The 19,905-nt window shown below is 32.6% G+C and overlaps 1 protein-coding gene across 3 annotated transcripts in view; it reads right to left on the bottom strand.

The window, feature by feature from the left end:
* Positions 1 to 19,905, bottom strand: part of LOC114328259 (protein zyg-11 homolog B) — a 62,600-nt gene that overhangs the window by 13,189 nt on the left and 29,506 nt on the right. For all 3 annotated transcript variants that reach the window (XM_050646002.1, XM_050646003.1, XM_028277059.2), the window contains exons 5-6: positions 16,966 to 17,389; positions 777 to 1,029 (exon numbers count right to left, since the gene is read on the bottom strand). In XM_050646002.1, coding sequence (XP_050501959.1) covers positions 777 to 1,029; positions 16,966 to 17,389 — 677 coding nt within the window. The remainder of the gene's footprint in view (positions 1 to 776; positions 1,030 to 16,965; positions 17,390 to 19,905) is intronic.

The following is a 19,905-nucleotide window of genomic DNA, read 5'->3' as shown; positions in this document are numbered from 1 at the left end:
AATCAGATTTACATCTGATGACGATTTGTGTTTATTAAAATAAGTTTTAGGTCAAAATCAATTGACTTATTCAGAAAATTGGACGTTAGTTCAGGAAAACATGAAGTGTACAAAAGGAAATTTTTTTATTTTAAGAACTCTCAAGGATCATTTGTGTCCCATGCTCGATATTTGGAAAAGAATTCAAACCTTCCTTCCATTTAAATCAAATTCTTTATTTTTAGCATGTAATAGATGTATGTTCATCTACCAGAATGTTATGCAAGATGATAAACTAGATGTCTTCATCATTAGCATTGGTCAAAATGAGAGCTTCTAACTAAATCTTGATCCAAAATTGCATACAAATTAGACAAACAACTAATCTTAATCTAGCCGTAAAAATACCGCCACCAAAATGTTGAGCAATATCTGTATTTATGACACGTCTGAGAAATGTCAATTCTGCCAAAATAGCGTGGTGTAAATAGCGCAACGTAGGCTGTGTTAAATTTGCAATATCTCTCTACTATCAATTTTTTTGAGAACATACACTCGTTTGCCGGTTTGACTAGAAAACTAATTGACTGGCGCCCAAGAGAAGACAAACGCAGAAAAGGACGACCACCAACACGCTGGATGGACGACATTAAACGAATGCCCAAGAAATGGCAACAAGACGCACAGAACCGTGGAGAGTGGCGAAAAATGGGAAAGACCTACGTCCAGCAGTGGACGGAAGAGGTTGCATGATGATGATGATGATAATGACTGTAATCCAAATTAAATCTACCTACCCAAAACTTTGGTCTCGATGGCTGAATTATTTCTAAACATTTTTAAGGCACCTAAGAATATATCCTCTCCGCTGTTTTCTAAGAATACTTTGCAGGTGGCCGCACTTTCGTCGGTGAGATTCCACAAAGCACTCAAAGTAAATTTTAAGGTAATGTCGGCTATCGCATTGTCAACTCTTCTCCGTACCATGTTCAGAAGTTTGCACATGTACTCTGGCCTCGCTCCGAGTTTTGAAGTCTCGTCAGTTGAAATCTGAAAGCAAAATTGATACGATGAATATTATAGGTGAGGAAATAAAGCATTCCACCTTTAACTTTTTTAAAGTAAGACGGATCGTTATGAAACCTTTTGCATTCGATTCGCGAGAGCTTCAGGAAAATTACTGACCACTTGTAATGAGGGACAAATAAAAACTGCATTGTTGTAGGCGGAAAATGCTTTTTCCAAAGTGCATATCAAAGTGTTCAAAAAATAAAATTAGTCCAGTCGGCAGGTTGTGGAAAAGGGGCGTCACGACGAAAAATTCCGAAGTTAATGAAATTTTAGGATGTTGTTTGTACATGTTTACTGACGTCAAATCCAAGTTTTCGACCTCGAGGAGGTTGTGGAAAATTTTTGACGGCCGAAAAACCTCGAAATTTTCCGACTTGTTTCAGTTTGTCGCTCTTAACTCTAAAACGGTCAATCCTACGTGAAAAGCTATCATATAGTAATTTAAAGACGGCACAATTTCCCGTCGATCAAAAAAAAAGTCCGGAATCGGTCCAATAGATAAACTTTTACGGGCGATCAAAAAATGACAATTTTTTCTAATTTTGTTAAAATCTGGCATAACCTCATTTTCAAAGTGCTGTAGCTTTACAGCATCACTCCCAATTGCCTACCCCCCTCCCTAAAAGTTGTAGAGCATCAACAAGAGAGTTCAAAAACCACAAAAATTTTAAAATTGGCCTAATTTGAATTGAATGCCATGGCCCTGAATGAATCTAAGTGTCATGCTATTTCTTTTGGACGATCGAGAGACCCAATAGAATATAATTATAATATACAGAATATTCCTGTTGACTGGGTTACTGAAATTCGTGATTTGGGAATTAATTTAGACTGTAAACTTTTATTTGAATCACATTATACATCAAAAATTTCCAAATCTTTACAAATGCTTGGTTTTATAAAAAGATGCACTAGAGACTTTCAGAATATTGATGCAATTAAATTACTATATTGTTCTTTAGTTAGACCTCATCTAGAGTATTGTTCTTGTGTTTGGTCTCCATCTTACAATATTTACATAACAAAAATCGAGACAGTCCAACACAAGTTCTTAAGGTACATAGCATATAAACTGGGTATACCTTTTGAGTTAAATCAGTTAAATTATTATCAAATTGAAACCCAATTGGGTATTCTCTCATTGCGTGACCGACGAGTAATTAAGGATGCAAGGATGCTCTATGGCATAATTAATTCAACAGTTTTGTGTCCTCAGCTACTTGAGCAGGTTGGTCTCCATGTACCTCTCCGCAGAACTCGATTAAATCAAACATTCTATGTTCCTATCCATAGAACCAACTATGCATATAACAACTTTTTATCTCGAGCACTAAGATGGGCAAACACTCAACCTGATCTAGATTTCTTTGCACCGAAGTCTGAATTCATCTCTGGCCTCAGACGTTTGTTTGTTTGAGTAGTTGTTGGATATTCATTATTGTGATATATGAATCTGATTTATGTGTTTAAGTTTGTGATATTTATATTTTATTGTATTATTGTTTTATTACTATTTTACTGTAGTTTTATTATTATTGACACATGTATTATGTATATTGGACTTATAAACTTGTAATCTTATTGGGCAGTGTCCCGTTGAAAATAAATAAATAAATAAATAAATAAATAATTTTTGAAATTTTAGAACCTGTTTTTTTTTTAATTGGCGTTTCTCGAAAGTAGCTCCCACCTGGTTTTATGCTCTTTCCTGGGGCTTATTCAACCCTATAACCCACAATCGTCTCTTATACCATTCCGTATCGACCTAGGGACGTAATAAGGATTTACCTATGTATGTAGGATTATTGAAGATATATGTATTTAAATCTACCGTATCCATATTATCAGGATATTTCATCGGTCAGGATTTATTATCCTTTAGTAGAAAATATCTGTAGGTATAGGCCAGTGCAAATAGCGTAAAAAAATGGGTCAACTAAGAAATAATCCCGTTGTTCCAATTTTTAATATGTTTTTTGAACTGGTTCCCTAATGTAAAATCTTTTATTCTATCAAACTTACGGTAAAAGATAGAAGGTTATGAATATGCAACATATCTTGCTTTGAGCGAAAAATGCGCCTCTAAAGCTGAAAGAAGGCTGAAAATTTCTTAAATACTTTTTCTTCAATTCTTAATGAAACAAAAACGAATGTATTGATATATAAATAAAAAGTGATTGAACATATTTAAGTTGAATTTGTATTTGATACACAAAGTGATTAAAAAAATAAGGTTGCACCTACATTTTGCGGTTTATTGATAGAATTGATAATATATACAAATATAAATACACGTAAATATTATACCGCAGAGTTAACACATTCAGTGCAGGACCCTAAAACCCGATTCATATTTTCAAGTTAATTTAAAACTTCAAACTCCTTACTTTTATTGCATTTATTTAATAAATTCATGTATATTTTATAACGGTTGTCAATATTATTTAATAAATACTACTAAAATCTGACTGATGTTATGACGAAAAGCAAAATAAAATTAAAATAAAATAGTTGTAAAAGTTAGTGTTGTTTTGAATAAGAGGAAAAATATCCAAAAAGTATATGTGAAAAAAAAACTAATTTGATTGGAAATTTTCATTTTATTTGCCAGAAAATAAAAACGCTTGAATCAATGGCTATTGTTTATAAAAATTGAACACATTTTAAAGGAATTCCCTGACTAAAAGTTCACTTATCTTTTACAGGTATAAGTTGAAACTGTTTTCTATGCAACAATAGGTTAATCCTTTCAGTAGGCAAATGACCTTTTACTGAATAGTTTTAAGGTGAAAGCAATAAAAGCTAACGGGAAATACGTCAAAAGTATGATTTGGTTGGGTCAATCCTCCCTTCTTTCTCCCTTCACCCTTCCTTTTCCCTCCTCCCTTTCGACCTCGTCCCTTCAGAAGTAAAAACAAATATAAATATTTAGCCAGTTGTGTAGAAGCCTCCCAAAGTATCGGGTCGTATTTATCGTGCGAAGTTTTCTACTTTTACTTGATATCCTTCCAAAACGTTCGTTACTATATAGTTATTATTATAGTATATTATAGTAGTGTGTGTACAGTAGTATATAGTTGTTAGTAGTGTAGTGAAGAAAACATGGCCTCAACTTCGTCAACACCTACGAGAGAGGAGTGTTTCATATGCAGATCATCGTTGACAGAGGGTGTGGTGAATCATGTGAAGGTAAGAGGTGTTGCCAAACTTTGATCGCTCGTAAAAGTTTATCTATTGGACCGATTCCGGACTTTTTTTTTGATCGACGGAAAATTGTGCCTTCTTTAAATTACTATATAATAGCTTTTCACGTAGGATTGACCGTTTTAGAGTTATGAGCAACAAACTGAAACAAGTCCGAAAATTTCGAGGTTTTTCGGCCGCCAAAAATTTTCCACAACCTCCTCGAGGTCGAAAACTTGGATTTGACATCACTAAACATGTACAAACAACACCCTAAAATTTCATTAACTTCGGAATTTTTCGTCGCTAAAAGTATTTGCCGACTGGACTAAATGTCACAACTCGGAAAATAATCATGGAAATGAGTTCAATTTTCATAGTCAGGGGAGTTTTTTGAGGTTGCTGAACACGAATATTGGGTCGGCGAAGCTGTAAGAGGTACCTGGTGCCCGATATCTACGTCGTCTCCTGGAGTTTTATGAAAATTCGTTATGACAATAGTTGAAATTTATTATTTCGGGGTTTTTGAGGCCGCTGAACACGGATATTACTTCGGCGATGCTGTACGAGGTACCTGGTGTCCGGTATCTACGTCGTCTCCTGAAGTTTTATGGAAATTCATTATAAAATTCAACGGTGTGTAACAATAACAGTAAGTTATTTTAATTCAGAGCGCAAATTACGAAAAAAAAAAATAATACGAAATTTTGTTTAGTATGTATTAATATTTTTTTTAGTTATAAATATGTCAGAACCTCCAGTATATGATTCAAACTCTCAGTAGTTTTAAAAACCCCAGAATAACAAATTTCAACAAAGGGTTAAGATAGGCAAAATGCCCTCACTCTCAGAATTCAATTTTTTAAATTTTTTTACGTTCTGTGTAATTAAAAAATGAGATAACGCGGATTTTTAGCTCGCCACCCCCTTACCCCTCCCCCCACAGCTAAAAACGTAGATTTTTATATTTAATTTTTTTTAGTTCGGTTGCAATTGATTTAAAAATTTCAAAAAATTCACACGTGTAGCTGAGGCTTTTGCAAAACATGTCCATTTTTATGGACCCTTAGGTCGTGTGTACATAACCTCAAATTTTTTTTTAACTATTTTAAAACCTATAACTTTTTTTTGGAGGGGGCTGCAGGTCCAATTTTTTTTGGATTTTGTGTATTTTATCAAAAGCTATCTCTCTGATTTTTTTCAGATTTTTCTGTCAGGTGCGCCAAAAATCCGGAAAACTGTTTTTTAGGGGGTTTTTAGGGATTTTCTCCATTTTATAGACTGCAACATAGATCAACTCAAGGTTTTGTTAATAGATTATGTATAATTTGAAATAAATGAGTATTTTAGGATTATCAAAAATTGGGCAAAACACCTTTAAACCCCCCAAAAACCATATTTTTTAAGTTATTTAAGGGTTTTTGCGGGCTTAATGATATTTTTTGAGATCGATACAGCCTGAATATTTTTTTTTCATTTTTTTACGTTATATGTGATTAAAAAATAAGACTAATCGCATTTTTAGCCCACCACCCCCTCCCCCTGCCCCCACAAAAACGTCAATTTTTCTATTTTTTTTTTGTTTAAAGTTGCAATTAATTTAAAATTTTTATGAGGCTTCTACAAAATATATCTATTTTTTATAGACCCGTGTAGGTCGAGTGTACAATACATATAACCTCAAAATTCCTTTTTTATTTTTTTAAAACGTATTTTTGACTTCCAATTGATATTTTTTTAAAACGTCCAATGAATATTGTACATGTACATTTGTACATCTCTCTCTCGCGGACGGCCGCTTCAATACATGCTTAGCGCTCATTTTTAATTATTAAAAATAATAGTTAGTAATAAAATAATGACAAAAATTTCTTTAGGCTATTGCAGGAGGGGGGGGGGGCTTTAAACTTTGAGTTGGTCACTTTATGACTTTCATAATAATAATAATTTTTAATCGAGTTATTTCAGTTATTAAGTCTTGAAAATAGCCATTTTCGCGTTTTTCAAATTTGAAATTGCATGTAACTCGACAATAGTCAATTTTATAGAAAAATCACAAGATACCTTTTTTGCTCAGCTTGGGCCAGAGAATCTAAAACAAATTTGTCCGAAGTGAAAAAATTGATTTTTTGAATTCGTTTAAAAAAATGTTTAAACAATTTTCCGACCGCGGTACTGCCTGGCACCTTGTGGATTTGTTATAAGGACCTGTTTTTGAGCAAGTTTGTGCAAAAAAATTAATCGTAATAATTTACCTAACGGGACAAGCATACAGCGTGGACTATTTGCATTATGAGCCAAACGTAGATGGTTTGTAAAATACACAAAACACAAAAAAAATTAGCAGCCATCGCCAAAAAAAGTTATACGTACCTATTAAAAAAAAAAATGAGGTTATAATATGTACACTCAACCTTCGGGTCCATAAAAATAGATGTTCTGTAAAAGCCTCAGCTGTGCGTGTGAATTTCTTGTAATTTATAATTTAATAATTACTATTCTAAATGCAAAATAAGCCACAATTTAACTAAAAAATGATTTTATTAACGTTTCGACGTCCACCACGGACGTCGTTGTCAAAATACAAAATATTAATAAAACAAAAATATTGCTTGGTAAAAAAATAATTTAATTCAATCTAACTTATTTATATAGATCGTCCCAAACCATTTTTTCAGTGCGTCACAGATTATCGAATTCTCTCTATCGCATTACAGATGGAAAATAAAATCATTTTTTAGTTAAATTGTGACTAATTTCCCATTTAGAATAGTTAATTACAAAAATGCCACAAAGAAATAGCTTCAGAACAACATTTATAATTTAATTGCAAACCAACTTAAAAAAAAATAAAATCGAAAAATTGACATTTTTGGCTGTGGGGGAGGGGGAATAGGGGAACTGGGCTAAAATTGCGGTGAGTCCCAATCCCAATTTTTGAATATCCTAATATACTCAGTTATTTCAAATTATACATAATCTATTAACAAAACCTTGAGTTGATCTATGTTGCAGTCTATAAAATGGAGAAAATCCCTAAAACCCCCCTAAAAAACAGTTTTCCGGATTTTTCAAGATGGCGCACCTGACGGAAAAATCTGAAAAAAATCAGGGAGAGAGCTTTTAATAAAATACACAAAATGCAAAAAAAATTTGACCTGCAGCCCCCTCCAAAAAAAAGTTATAGGTTTTAAAAAAGTTAAAAAAAAATTTGAGGTTATGTACACACGACCTAAGGGTCCATAAAAAATAGACATATTTTGTAAAAGCCTCAGCTACACGTGTGAATTTTTTGAAATTTTTAAATCAATTGCAACCCAACTAAAAAAAATTAAATCTAAACATCTACGTTTTTGGCTGTGGGGGGAGGGGTAAGGGGGGTGGCGAGCTAAAAATCCGCGTTATCTCATTTTTTAATTGCACAGAACGTAAAAAATTTTACAAAATTGAATTCTGAGAGTGAGGGCATTTTGCCTATCTTAACGGGGGGTACCCTTTTGTTACGAATTTTCATAATATGTATTCCCAAAAACGACGATAAAAGACACCAGGTACCTCGTACAGCATCCTTATTGCAATATTCGTGTTCAGCGATCTCAAAAAAAGTACGTTCTTTAAAGGTAAAATATTACAAAACCTCTAAATTTTAAACAACCGCTTGGATTGACATGAAATTTGGCATACACATAGCTCAAGTCAAAGAAAAAAAGTGATATTGTACCAATGTGTGATTTTGCCCTAGGGGTGAGTTTCACCCCCTTTTGGGGGTGAAAAATATATGTTCCAAATAAGTCCGGAAATGGATAAAATGACTAATTCTAATTAAGCAACTTTTGTTCTATAAAGTTTTTTTACCAAGTTAATACTTTTCGAGTTATTTGCGAGTGAATATGTTAATTTTTCTACAAAATAACCACGTTTTCAGACGGTTTTTCGCAAATAACTCAAAAAGTAAGTATTTAGTCGAAAAAAATTCTTATTAAAAATATAGCACGTAAAAAAGTGAAAAACATGGTGTATATATTAGGTCACTATACCTAGTAGAAGCAGAGTTATAGCTAATGAAAAATAGGTTCATATTCGTCAAATTCCAAATCGAATATTTTAACGTGCCATAACCAAAAAACGAAGCACTTTTTTGGGGAAAACTCAATTTAACTTTTTTAAAGTGTTTGAAAAATTCTTATTTTTATTTTTTTAAATTTTTTAGCATCAAAAGTAAACAAGTTACGCTCAAAATAAAGCTCAAAATAAATCTTAACCAATTTTTGTCTTACAGAAAAACAAAAAATACAAAATATTCCGAAAAGTAAAGCCGACTTTTTTTATTGTTTAAGATTTTTGGTACCCCTAACAATTTTTAAGTTATTTTGACAAAAAAGCATTTTTTTCAAAATTAAAATTTTTCAAAATGTTACTTTAAAACCAAATTTTTTCAAAATAAGCACTTTGAATCGATGAAACTCACAGATCATATAAACACAACATAAGTAACCTTGTGAAGCGGTAACGATTAATTTCATTTAAGTTGCTAATTGGGGGGGATCTTCCTGACTTTTTTTTGCCAAAACAAAAGGGACCAACTTTATTTTGAGCGTAACTTGCTTACATTTGATGCTAGATATTTTGTTATACAAACAGAACTAAACTTTTTTTTAAACACTTTAAAAAAGTTGTAATGTGTTTTCCCCAAGAATGCTTCATTATTTGGATATTTCACATTAAATTATTCTATTTGGAATTTTTCATTAGCTCTATTTTTCATTAGCTATAACTCTGCTTTTGCTAGGTATAGAGACAAAATATATATAAGAGTATTTTTTTCGACAAAATGCTTACGTTTTGAGTTATTTGCGAAAAACCGTCTAAAAACGTGGTTATTTTGTTGAAAAATGAACATATTCACTTGCAAATAACTCGAAAAGTATTGATTTGGTGAAAAACTCTATAGAACAAAAGTTGCTTAAAATTAGTCAGTTTATCCATTTGGGGACTTATCTTGGACATATATTTTTTACCCCCGAGATGGGGTGACAGTCACACATCGGCACCATATCACTTTTTTTCTTTGACATGTTAGCTATGCGTGTACCAAATTTCACGTCAATCCAAGCGGTTCTTTAAAATTTACAGCAAAAACCTTGAAAGAATGTACTAAAAACCCGAATCGCGAAACATAACCTTCCGTAATTGACATATTTACGTTGTCGGACTAAAGAAACGAGGCTGTAAATTTGTCGGACAAGAGATAGACAATCTTTTGTAATTAATTTAAAGTAAAGTAAGTACTTACAATTGAAAATTAAGAGTTTTGTAATGACAAAACTGTACCGCGCTAGAATAACATCTTGGGGTTGTCGGACAAGACGATGGCTCCCTCTTTTTTGTTCGACAAAAATAATTTATTTTATTTTAAAGTATAATGTTTTGAAGAAAATTAAAAATTATAGTTTTACAATAACAAAACATAACCGCGCTAGAGCTACAGGTTTAGGTGTTGTGCGTGCGGAAACGCGTCCAACCTGCACTCTGAAAATTTTTAGAAAGTGGTAGACTCGCTCAAACGAAGCAGTTAAAACTATTTTTAAGACTTTTGTAACCATTTTCAAAAAAGGAAGGTTTACTGGGGACTAACAGTATTTAATATACAGTTAAGTCCAGGGTTCTTTACCCGTGCTTCATCATCTAAACATTTAAAGCATACGAAATAAGTCGGAAACTTACTCCACGCAACAGCAAATGAGAGAAAGTGGCCACTGTTCCGATCACGGGTTATATTGTAAAATTTGACGTTATCAAATAAATAAAATTGTAAAATTTGACGTTATCAAATAAATAAAATGTCAAATGTAAGTTTTGCTTTAAAATTTTGGAGCAGAATTACAGCTACATTTGAAGTAGCTTAATCAATTATTTAATATCATTAGTGATTAATTAACAATTTATAACAAAAATATACTAAATTATTTTCTTGTCATTTTATTAACTTTGGCGGAAACTTAAACAACCATTCCTTAACTGTGTGAATGAGGTTAGCTTTGTATGTTGTCAAAATTAATGGTAAAAATAAAATACACTTACCATAAAATTTCAAACTCCAATATAAAATTAGTTGTGAAAATAACTGTTTCTGTAATATAAAAAACTTCAAAATGCAAAAATTCGATATAAAAACAGCAAAAAATTCAACAGACTGTCAGCCACAAAAGTGAACAAACCAGAAACGTCCCAAATTGTACTTAAAATCCTTTTTTTTTTGGCTTTAAGGTAAAACCCACATAGCCAGATCCAAATTTTGTAAAAGAGAGTGCAAGGATTTGACACAAGGATTACACTCTTCTCGCCCAGGGGCCGATCAGGGCATTTTATAAACGATCAAAGGTAGGCCTCGGATAGATAAGGTATATATACATTAAGGAAAGACATAAGGTAGCAGCAAAAGGTATTATTAAATTTGTATTTTTGTTATTCTGACGAAATATAACAGACAATCGTAAATTTCTTTTCTGTTTAAAGCAAGAAGATACATTATGTTATGTAGGCTTTCAATGTTCAATTGTAGAAGTTTTCTGAACAGCTCATTGGATTGAGCCCTATATTTTTGGCAATCAAAAAAGATGTGGTCCAGATCACCGATTTTATTACAAACTTCACAAAGATCACTCTCAAGTATTTTGATTTTATGTAAGTGTGCTGGATAACATGCATGACCAAACTTCATTCTACTAATAGTGGTTATGCTTTTGCGATTGTAATCGAACTTATTGTACCAAGGTTTTTTCCTCAATTTGGTTTCTATTCTGGTGTAACGTGTTGGATTTGTAAAGGTGTATTCTTGCCACAAGTAGGACCATTTTCTCATCATTTTATGTTTTGATATGTTTATTTGTTCGTCCGTAGTTAATTGGCAATTTATCTGTTCCCCCATTTCTATGCTTTCTTTGGCAATTTTATCTGCAATTTCATTGTTTGTTATTCCTAGGTGTGCTTTAACCCAGAAGAATTTTATAAATTTATTTTGATCTTGTAATTTTTTAATAATTGTTTGAATGTTAAAGATAATATCATTTGTTGTGTTTGAGTTGGATTTTAGAATTTTAAGAACTGAAAGTGAATCGGAGAAGATAATGGCATTCTGTTCCTCTTCCTGTTGTACATATTCTAGTGCTTTTAGAATTGCTATTGCCTCGGCTGTGTAGATAGATGTATTTTTATGTAGCTTATAGTGTTTTTGTATACGTTTAGGTATTACGAAGGCACAACCTGTGCCGTCAGTGTTTTTTGATCCATCAGTGTATATTGTGACATAGTTTGGATGTTGGTCTAAAATTTGATTAATAACTATGTTATTAGATGATGCTAATTCAGAGTAATGGGGTATATTCACATCACATACAACAAAGTGAACAAAGTAATCGATCTCTACCTTTGTTTGTGGTTGTAGGGTCACGTTTCTTAATGCTTCACAAATAGGAGGAGAGTTCTTATGTATCCAAAAAGGCTTAGTTAAGTCGTATTCGTTTAACTTGTATATGCTACTAATGAATGGTGAATTTTTCTTTAGTGATTTAATAATCATTTTTTCAGCTAAAAATGATCTTCTCAGTTCTAATGGAGGTTCGATTGCTTCAGCTCTTAATGGTTCAACTGGTGTAGATTTCATTGCTCCCAGACATATTCTAAGTGCTTTGTTTTGTATAATGTCCAGCTTACGTAGATTGGTTTTATTGGCCGTTCCATAAAGTGTACAACCATAATCAATTATTGATCTTCAGCACTTCAAACTTCAGCACATTCAAGTAAATCTTGTTTTTCAAACATTTTAAAAACAGTCGTTTTACCCCTCCTGAAAAATGCAGATATTGTATCACAGCCAGTTATTGCGTGTAAATATTGTATATGATTTTGACATTTTGCAAAAGTAGATAAACTTTTCGATGAATATATTTCCGATTGGTGTTGAGCTTTTCCAGGTTTAAAAAAAAAAGATAGTTTTTTCGATTGGAGTTCTACCAGTGAGTAATACGAGCAAGTCTATATCTTCACCTACAACAATAGTTGTATTTGTTAAATTGAATTGCTCTATGGCTGTTTCAATTATCATTATGTCAGCATCATTATTAGCTTGTTTTACCGATATATTTTCAGCAATAAACTTATCTTTCAGCATTGAAATGAACCGAGATTTGTTGTGAGTATTTGCAAGAAATTTCTGTTGAGTGGTAGATACTGTCATAGATTGATCAAATAAAATATTAGAAGATGAAGATGTTGCTGAAGTTCTACGACGTTATTCTGCAGCTTTAATATTTCTCGTAAAATCATTATAGCCATCAAATACGACAGTAACTTTGGGACCAAAATGACGCCGTACATATCAATTTACTATTTTTGTTGGGATTAAGCCGTAAAATTCAAATAATTCATATTATTTTCGCGTTACATTAACTTTGTAAAGATTTTTTTGTTGGCGCTGTAATATAATATAGCTTATACATTGCATCCCTCGGTAGACCGCAAGCTGCCTAGTAGAAACATTATCATATCTATAATATTATATTATTATGTGTAATATAAGTTAAGTTGACCGATAGAATATTATGCTTACTTGTATTACAGCTTCAGTGATGTATATACCTGGTGTACTAATACATAAATACGAGTATTATGACGATTAGAAGTCTTTAAAACTCTTTGAATCGTTGTATCTCAAAAACAGTGGCTCTTAGGAAAAAAACTATTAAAATATTTTTTATAGATAATTATCTAACCTACATTTTTTGTTAGAGCTAATTTTACGATAAAACTTACCGTTTCGCTGAAAATCGCAGAAACCCTATTTGGTGACCTTTGACCCCGCGTAAATTTTTTAGCACGGGTCGGATTTATGAGGACTTTTTAAATTTCATTTATGATGGTATTTTGAACAATCCTGCCAATTTTCAGCTTGATGGTAATTATTGTAGCCTCACTCCCTATTTTTGAGTTTAACTAGACCGGTCTATTTGCCGTTATTTTTGTAAGATCCCCATGTTTGATGATGCGCATTGAAATCTCCTCCAAAAATGCTATTAGACTTGGTACAGTTAAGAATTGCCTCCCAGTCTGCAACTGTTGTTCGTATATCTGGTGGGCAATATATCGAGAAACATGTTAGTGTTATTTCACTGTTGTCCAATATCTGTATTCCACACATCAAAATATTGTTATTAAAATTTTTTGTAATTGAAATTTCTTCAAAACGAAATACATTTCTGACAAGAATTGCCACACCAGCATAACCATCATGGCGATCTTTACGTATAATTTTATAGCCTTTGAAATTATATTGTTTATTTAGCTTAAACCATGTCTCTGAAATTAAGGCAATATCAATGATATTTTCATTTAAACATTTAACTAAACTCAATTTATTAGCTACAGCCGATTGCGCATTCCATTGTAAAATCTTTATCTTATTTTTTATTTTATTAGCCATTATTTAAATTTGTTATATTTAATAATTTTATCATATATGTATGCTCTATCTAATCTTTCTAAATCGTTAAAAGAATCAAACTCTTTGAGTACACTTTTTAAAAAATTGAAAAACATATTAATAAATTCATCTGTGTTAGGATCAGAATCGGAACTGTGTAAAACATTTGGTGGCAGAGGGTTTTTTGGTCCAAACTGAAAAGGGAACATTTCTTCAGCTAAAGGAGATTGGGCTTTCCTCTTTTTATATTGAGAAGAAGTTTCAGGTTGACTTGGTATTACTTTTTGTGTTTGTTGTTGGATACTGGATGTGGATGGTTTGGAAATATTATGTCTGACATTGTTTTGCCTTGGAAGGGGTGGAAAACTTTCATTATTTATCGTACCTAATGCTTCAAACCTATTCGTTGTAGTAACAGCAGATGTATAAGATCTTTTAAGACTGTCCTTTGCTTCCAAAAAAGTTAAATTGTTTTCTGCCATGTGTCTTTTAATTTCGTATTGTTCTTTAAATTTTGGACACTGTTTGGATATGGATTTGTGCTCAAAGTTTTTACAGTGTATACAATAACTGTCTTGCGGGTCTATACAGTTATGATCATCGTTTTTCTCTTGTGAGCAGTTAATACATCTCGTTTTTGTACTGTTGCAATTACGAAAAATGTGTCCATGATGCAAGCACAGGAAACATTGGACAACTCTATGCACATACGGTTCTACGTAACAGGCCACGCTGTTTATATATACATATCTAGGTAAAATGTTGCCTTCAAAAGTAAGTAATACCATTTGTCTAGGTACATATGCTTTTTCTCCGTTTATATCAACTTTCCTTTTGAGTCGAGTGACTTGTGTTACTGATATACTGGATATTATATTTTCGAAAAGATATTCCTCACTGAAAGCAGTATCTACGTTTCTTATAATTGCTTTTCTTTGTAGCAGGTTATTTGGAATGTATGCTTTTAGTTGTTCCTCTTTTAAATTCTCATTCTTAACTAGATAATTTGCATCTTTGGGGCTTTTAAGTTGTACTCTTACCCTATTTTTTCCTACTCGGTCAATGCTAAGAATGTTTTTAATTCTTAATTTTTTATGAAAAAGGTGACCTACCTGCATAGGGTGAATTTTTCCAATCTGCTCCGCATTTATTTTCTCAATGAATACATATACCTTATCTGTATAGAGATACCCTTTTTGTAGATTGAACAGCTTGATTTCTTTTTCTGGATTTTTGGTCTTTTCGCGTTCTTCCTCCTGGTCCATGTTTTGGATTCCCCCTTTATCAGGGGGAGAGTTTTCACCCATTATTGTAAACTCCCACCATAAAAACACAAAACAAAAACAATAAACACTTCACAACACTGGGTTTTTTTATTAATTTAGCCCGGTATGAAATTAGTTTATTATTAATTGTCACAAAAAACTTGTTTTAATCACTATTTAAGCACCTGTAATTATACGTGTACTCGATATGAATGATCGTACGAGACTGACTTAAAATCCTGAAAATATCTCCAACCGTCTTTCTTTGTACCTATCTCTTTTCGATGTACTGAGTTTAGAGCGTTCATAAAAATAACATGTGTTTTTACTTAATAACAGGCGGTAGCTGGTTTGTCTTTAGTTTCATGCGTGGAAGATAATGATGCTAGATAAAAAGTGTGTGTTTTATCTAAAAAGGGGTAGTTCCCTAGGTTGGCTGTATACCGTATAGTTAAAAAACTCTAACATGAAGTAAAAACCACTTATATGTAATAGGTATACAGGGTGGCGAGAAAGTATGGAAACACAGTCATTTCTCGGAAACCGCTAGAACGATTTTTATAGATTTTGGTGGGTAAGGGTCTCCTAATGCGACCGATATTTTAGTGGTAATTACATTGTTGTCACACCTTCCGTTTTTCTGGAAATCTAACGAACTTTCTTATTTTAAATGGAACACCCTGTATATTTTTTGCGTTTTGTAGTTCTTACAAGATACTGATTATTTTTTATGTTATATTGCCTATACCTAAATGCCATAATTTCGGACTTACTGCCACATTTATTTAAAAAATATATTTAATCAAATTATAAAAATCAATTTTTTCGGCCCGGATATACTTTATTTTAGGTTCTTTGGATCATTGGAAACAAAAAAGGTCTTTTGTAATTTTCCTCAATTAATCTTTCCGGGTTATAAACAATTTAAACCTGAAAAAAATCGAAAAATGACGATTTTTAAGGTTCAAAAACACAAGTAAAAAATACTATTTTTTAAACCACAAAGTGTCTAAATTCAAGATCAAACCTTGTTTTATCGGGTACCGATAAGTAATTTGGTCTTATGTAATTTTAAAACATTGGTTTTTAGTTGTTAATGCAGCCCGTCCTCTCATATGCGCTTTATTAACAATTAAAAAAAACAATGTTTTAGAATAAAATATGCCAAAAATTCTTATAGGGCGGTGATAGAAGATGGTTTGAGCTTAAATTTAGGTACTTTGTAATTTCAAAAATTATTTTTTTGTGTGTTTTTGAACCTTGATAATTGTCAATTTTTTGATTTTTTTCATTTTTAAATTGTTTATAATTCGGAAACCATTAACTTTTGAGGAAAATTACAAAAGATCTTTTCTGTTCCCAATGAATGATCTAAAATCTAAAGAACCTAAAATAATTTCTACACTGGCCGAAAAAATGTGATTTTTAATGTGTTTAAATTTTTTTTAATAAGTGTAATAATAATTCCGTAATTATGGCATTTAGGTATAGGGGATATAACATGAAACATAATCAGGATTTTTTAAGGACTTTAAAACGCAAAAAATGTACAGGGTGTTCCATTTGAAATTAGAAAGTTCATTAGATTTCCAGAAAAACGGAAGATGTGACAACAATGCAATTACCACTATAATATCGGTCGCATTAGGAGACCCTTACCCACCAAAATCTATAAAAATCAGTACAGCGGTTTCTGAGAAATTACCGTGTTTCCATACTTTCTAGCTACCCTGTATTTATTAAAAATTTTAAAAATCCCAATGGATTAAATAAAATCAATTATATTCAATCCATTGAATATAATTGATTTTCCATTGAGATATCCCAGATATTCCAAATATTCAATCCATTGGGATTTTTAAAATTTTTAATCAATATACCTATTACATAGAGTGGTTTTTACTTCATGTTGGTGGGTTTTATCTCGCCATGTATTAATGAAGCACGGGTAAAGCATCGTGGACTCAAGTGTAGTTGTCAAATGCTTACCCTAGCAGCGAGAATACTGCATATCGCCACAGCCATCCTGTCCATGTTAGCATCGTCGAAATGACACAAAGCATCCAACACCAACTTGGCACACCGGAACTTATCGAAATTAACTTCCTGCAATATCCAATCGCTGCACAACGTCAGCAGCGAATTCTTCTGCAACTGAAATTCCTTGGGGAAGCATTCCATGGCCAAAAGCGTCAAATTGACGCCTTTGCGTAAGGATCTCGGGTGGATGTTCTTCGAGAATTCCCCTCGAGTCAAGTTGTATAAACATGCGGTAGCGGCCAATTGGACGCCGAATACGGTGGTGTGCAATTCCATGACCGGTAACACCAGATTGAACATGTCCGGTCTCGCTTCGTGGAAGTCACCGGTTAGTTGGAAAAGATGGTAGATTGCTTTTTGGACATATGTTGGCCTAAAATATAAATATTCTTTATAGACAATGCGAAAACGACGGATTCGTTGGAAAAAATATTCCCATGAGATTTTTTTGCGTAATTACATTCGTGAGGCAACCCAGAATAAGGTCCAAGAAGTCGCCCACGCGAAAAGTGGTCCAAATTTTTTTTAACAATTTTTTTTTAGGTTTTTGGGCCATTCTGGACAAAAAAGTTCTGTTGTAATTTTTCTCTAAAGTTGATCGTTTTTGAGTTATAAGCAATTTAAAATTTCAAAAACGCGAATATGGCCATTTTTTAGACTTAATAACTCGATTAATAATAATTATTATGAAAGTCAGAAAGTGACTAAATCAAAGTTTAAAGTCCCCCTACATGATCCTGAAGAAATTTGTATCATTAATTTATTACTAAGCTGTTATTTTTAATTATTAACAATGAGCGGTAAGATTGTATTGACGCGGCTGTAAATGTGAGTGCGAGTAAGATGCACCATTGACTGCCGGAATTTATGCACCATTGAGTGCATGGCACTCATTATTATTATTTAAAAATAACAGCGTAGTAATAAAATAATGACAAAACTTTCTTCAGGATCTTGTAGGGGGCTTTAAACTTTGATTAGTGACTTTCTGACTTTCATAATAATAACTTTTAACCGAGTTATTAAGCCTTGAAAATCGTCATTTTTCGTTTTTTTTTTCAATTTTAAATTGCTTGTAACTCGAAAACGACCAACTTTAGGGAAAAATTATAAGAGACCTTTTTTGTCCATAGTGGTCCAAAAAACCTAAAAAAAATTTGTCCGGGCCGACAATATTGATCTTTGCAATTTGATTAAAAAAAATTGTTAAAAAAAATTCTGACCACTTTTCAAGTGGGCGACTTCTTGAACCTTATTCTGGGGTGTCTCACGAATGTGATTATGCAAAAAAATATCATGGGAATATTTTTTCCAACGAACCCGCCGTTTTCACCTTGTCTATGTAGATATGTAGATAATACAGAAGATATGTAGATATACAGACCAGGGCATTCAGCACAAATTTTTTTTATAGATTTTTAAGATTTTACAGATTTTTAAATACAGCACCTAAAAACTTAAAACTTTTTGCATTAAGTTCAGGATGACGTCAAGAAAAAGTCTACTATAGAAAATTGGGTAGAAATGCATAGTTGCATTTTAAAGTGCATAAAATGCATCCAAAAGTGCATAAATATGCCAAAAGTGGTATATTAAGGGCCAGATTTTGTTACTCGGGGGTTTTTTGGGGTCTCTGAAGACGAATACGGTAGATAAATTCTATGACCGGTAACACCAGGTTGAACATGTCCGGTCTGGCTTCGTGGAAGTCACCGGTTATAGAAAATAATTAATATCAATACGGAAGATATATATATATATATATATATATATATATATATATATATATATATATATATATATATATATATATATATAGATACACACACCCAAACTTATATGGAATCATCTGATATTTCTTACTATTCCGTGCGAATTTAAAAAAACGAACACACGAAGTCAAACAATATTTATTTTAAAGCAATTTAATAACAAATACATAACAATTAAATAAAACAATAAAGTATTTAACAAACAAATTGAAAGTAGTTGTTTTAAAGTCAATAGCATACAAAATTTCAATGTAAAACGAATAATGTTTCACTTGTTTTTATTTATTTTTTTTGTATTTTGTGGTAGTCAGTGCTATCACCTCTAGTTCTTATGCAAGTTTCAGTTTGCGTGGGCACGCTCCTAATCAAATTATCAACATTTTGTTGTGGTAGGTTGCTCCATCCTTTAAAAGCAGCTTGTACTAGCCGTGCGGTGTTTTGTGGATTATCCCGGCGAGCTCTAATTTTTCTTTTAAGCATATCCCACAAATATTCTATAGGATTAAGCTCGGGTGAGCAAGCAGGCCACTCCAAACAAGGGATACCTTCTGCTTCAATGATGTCTGTAGTCACTCTAATGGTATGTAGAGGTCCATTATCATGCAATAACATTAAATTTTCTCCTGTTGCACCTCTCCAGAGCCTGACTACAGGTTATCAACATACCTGTGAGCAGTTAAAGTTGATTGGATGAAAATTAAAGGAGTTTTTTACGGATCACAATTCCTCTCCAGAACATTACACTTCCCCTTGTATATTTGTGAACAGATCTGACAGTTTTCGTTCTTGCTTGTCTTCCTTGACCTCTAAGTACACGATTTCGTGGGTCATCTGATTTTCCATCTGATTACATTAAATCCTGACTTTTTGAAAATAGCACATTTTGTCAATTCCCAATGTTCCAGTTTTGGTGGTGAAGACACCAATTTAGGCGATCAATCTTGTGCTGCCTGGATAACTAGGGAACCCATAACTGTCTCCTGCTGTATACTTCTTGGTACGAACTCTTCTTCTTATCGTTTCAACTGAAACAGTTACACTTGTAGCTTCCAAAAGCTGCCTTTGGAGCTGCAGGTGAGAAATGGTTGGGTGTCTTCCAGCTGATTGGACAATTAAA

Source organism: Diabrotica virgifera, chromosome 3 (assembly GCF_917563875.1).
Source record: "Diabrotica virgifera virgifera chromosome 3, PGI_DIABVI_V3a".
In the NCBI taxonomy this organism is placed as follows: Eukaryota; Metazoa; Arthropoda; class Insecta; order Coleoptera; family Chrysomelidae; genus Diabrotica; species Diabrotica virgifera.
This window is presented reverse-complemented; position numbering and strand designations above follow the sequence as displayed.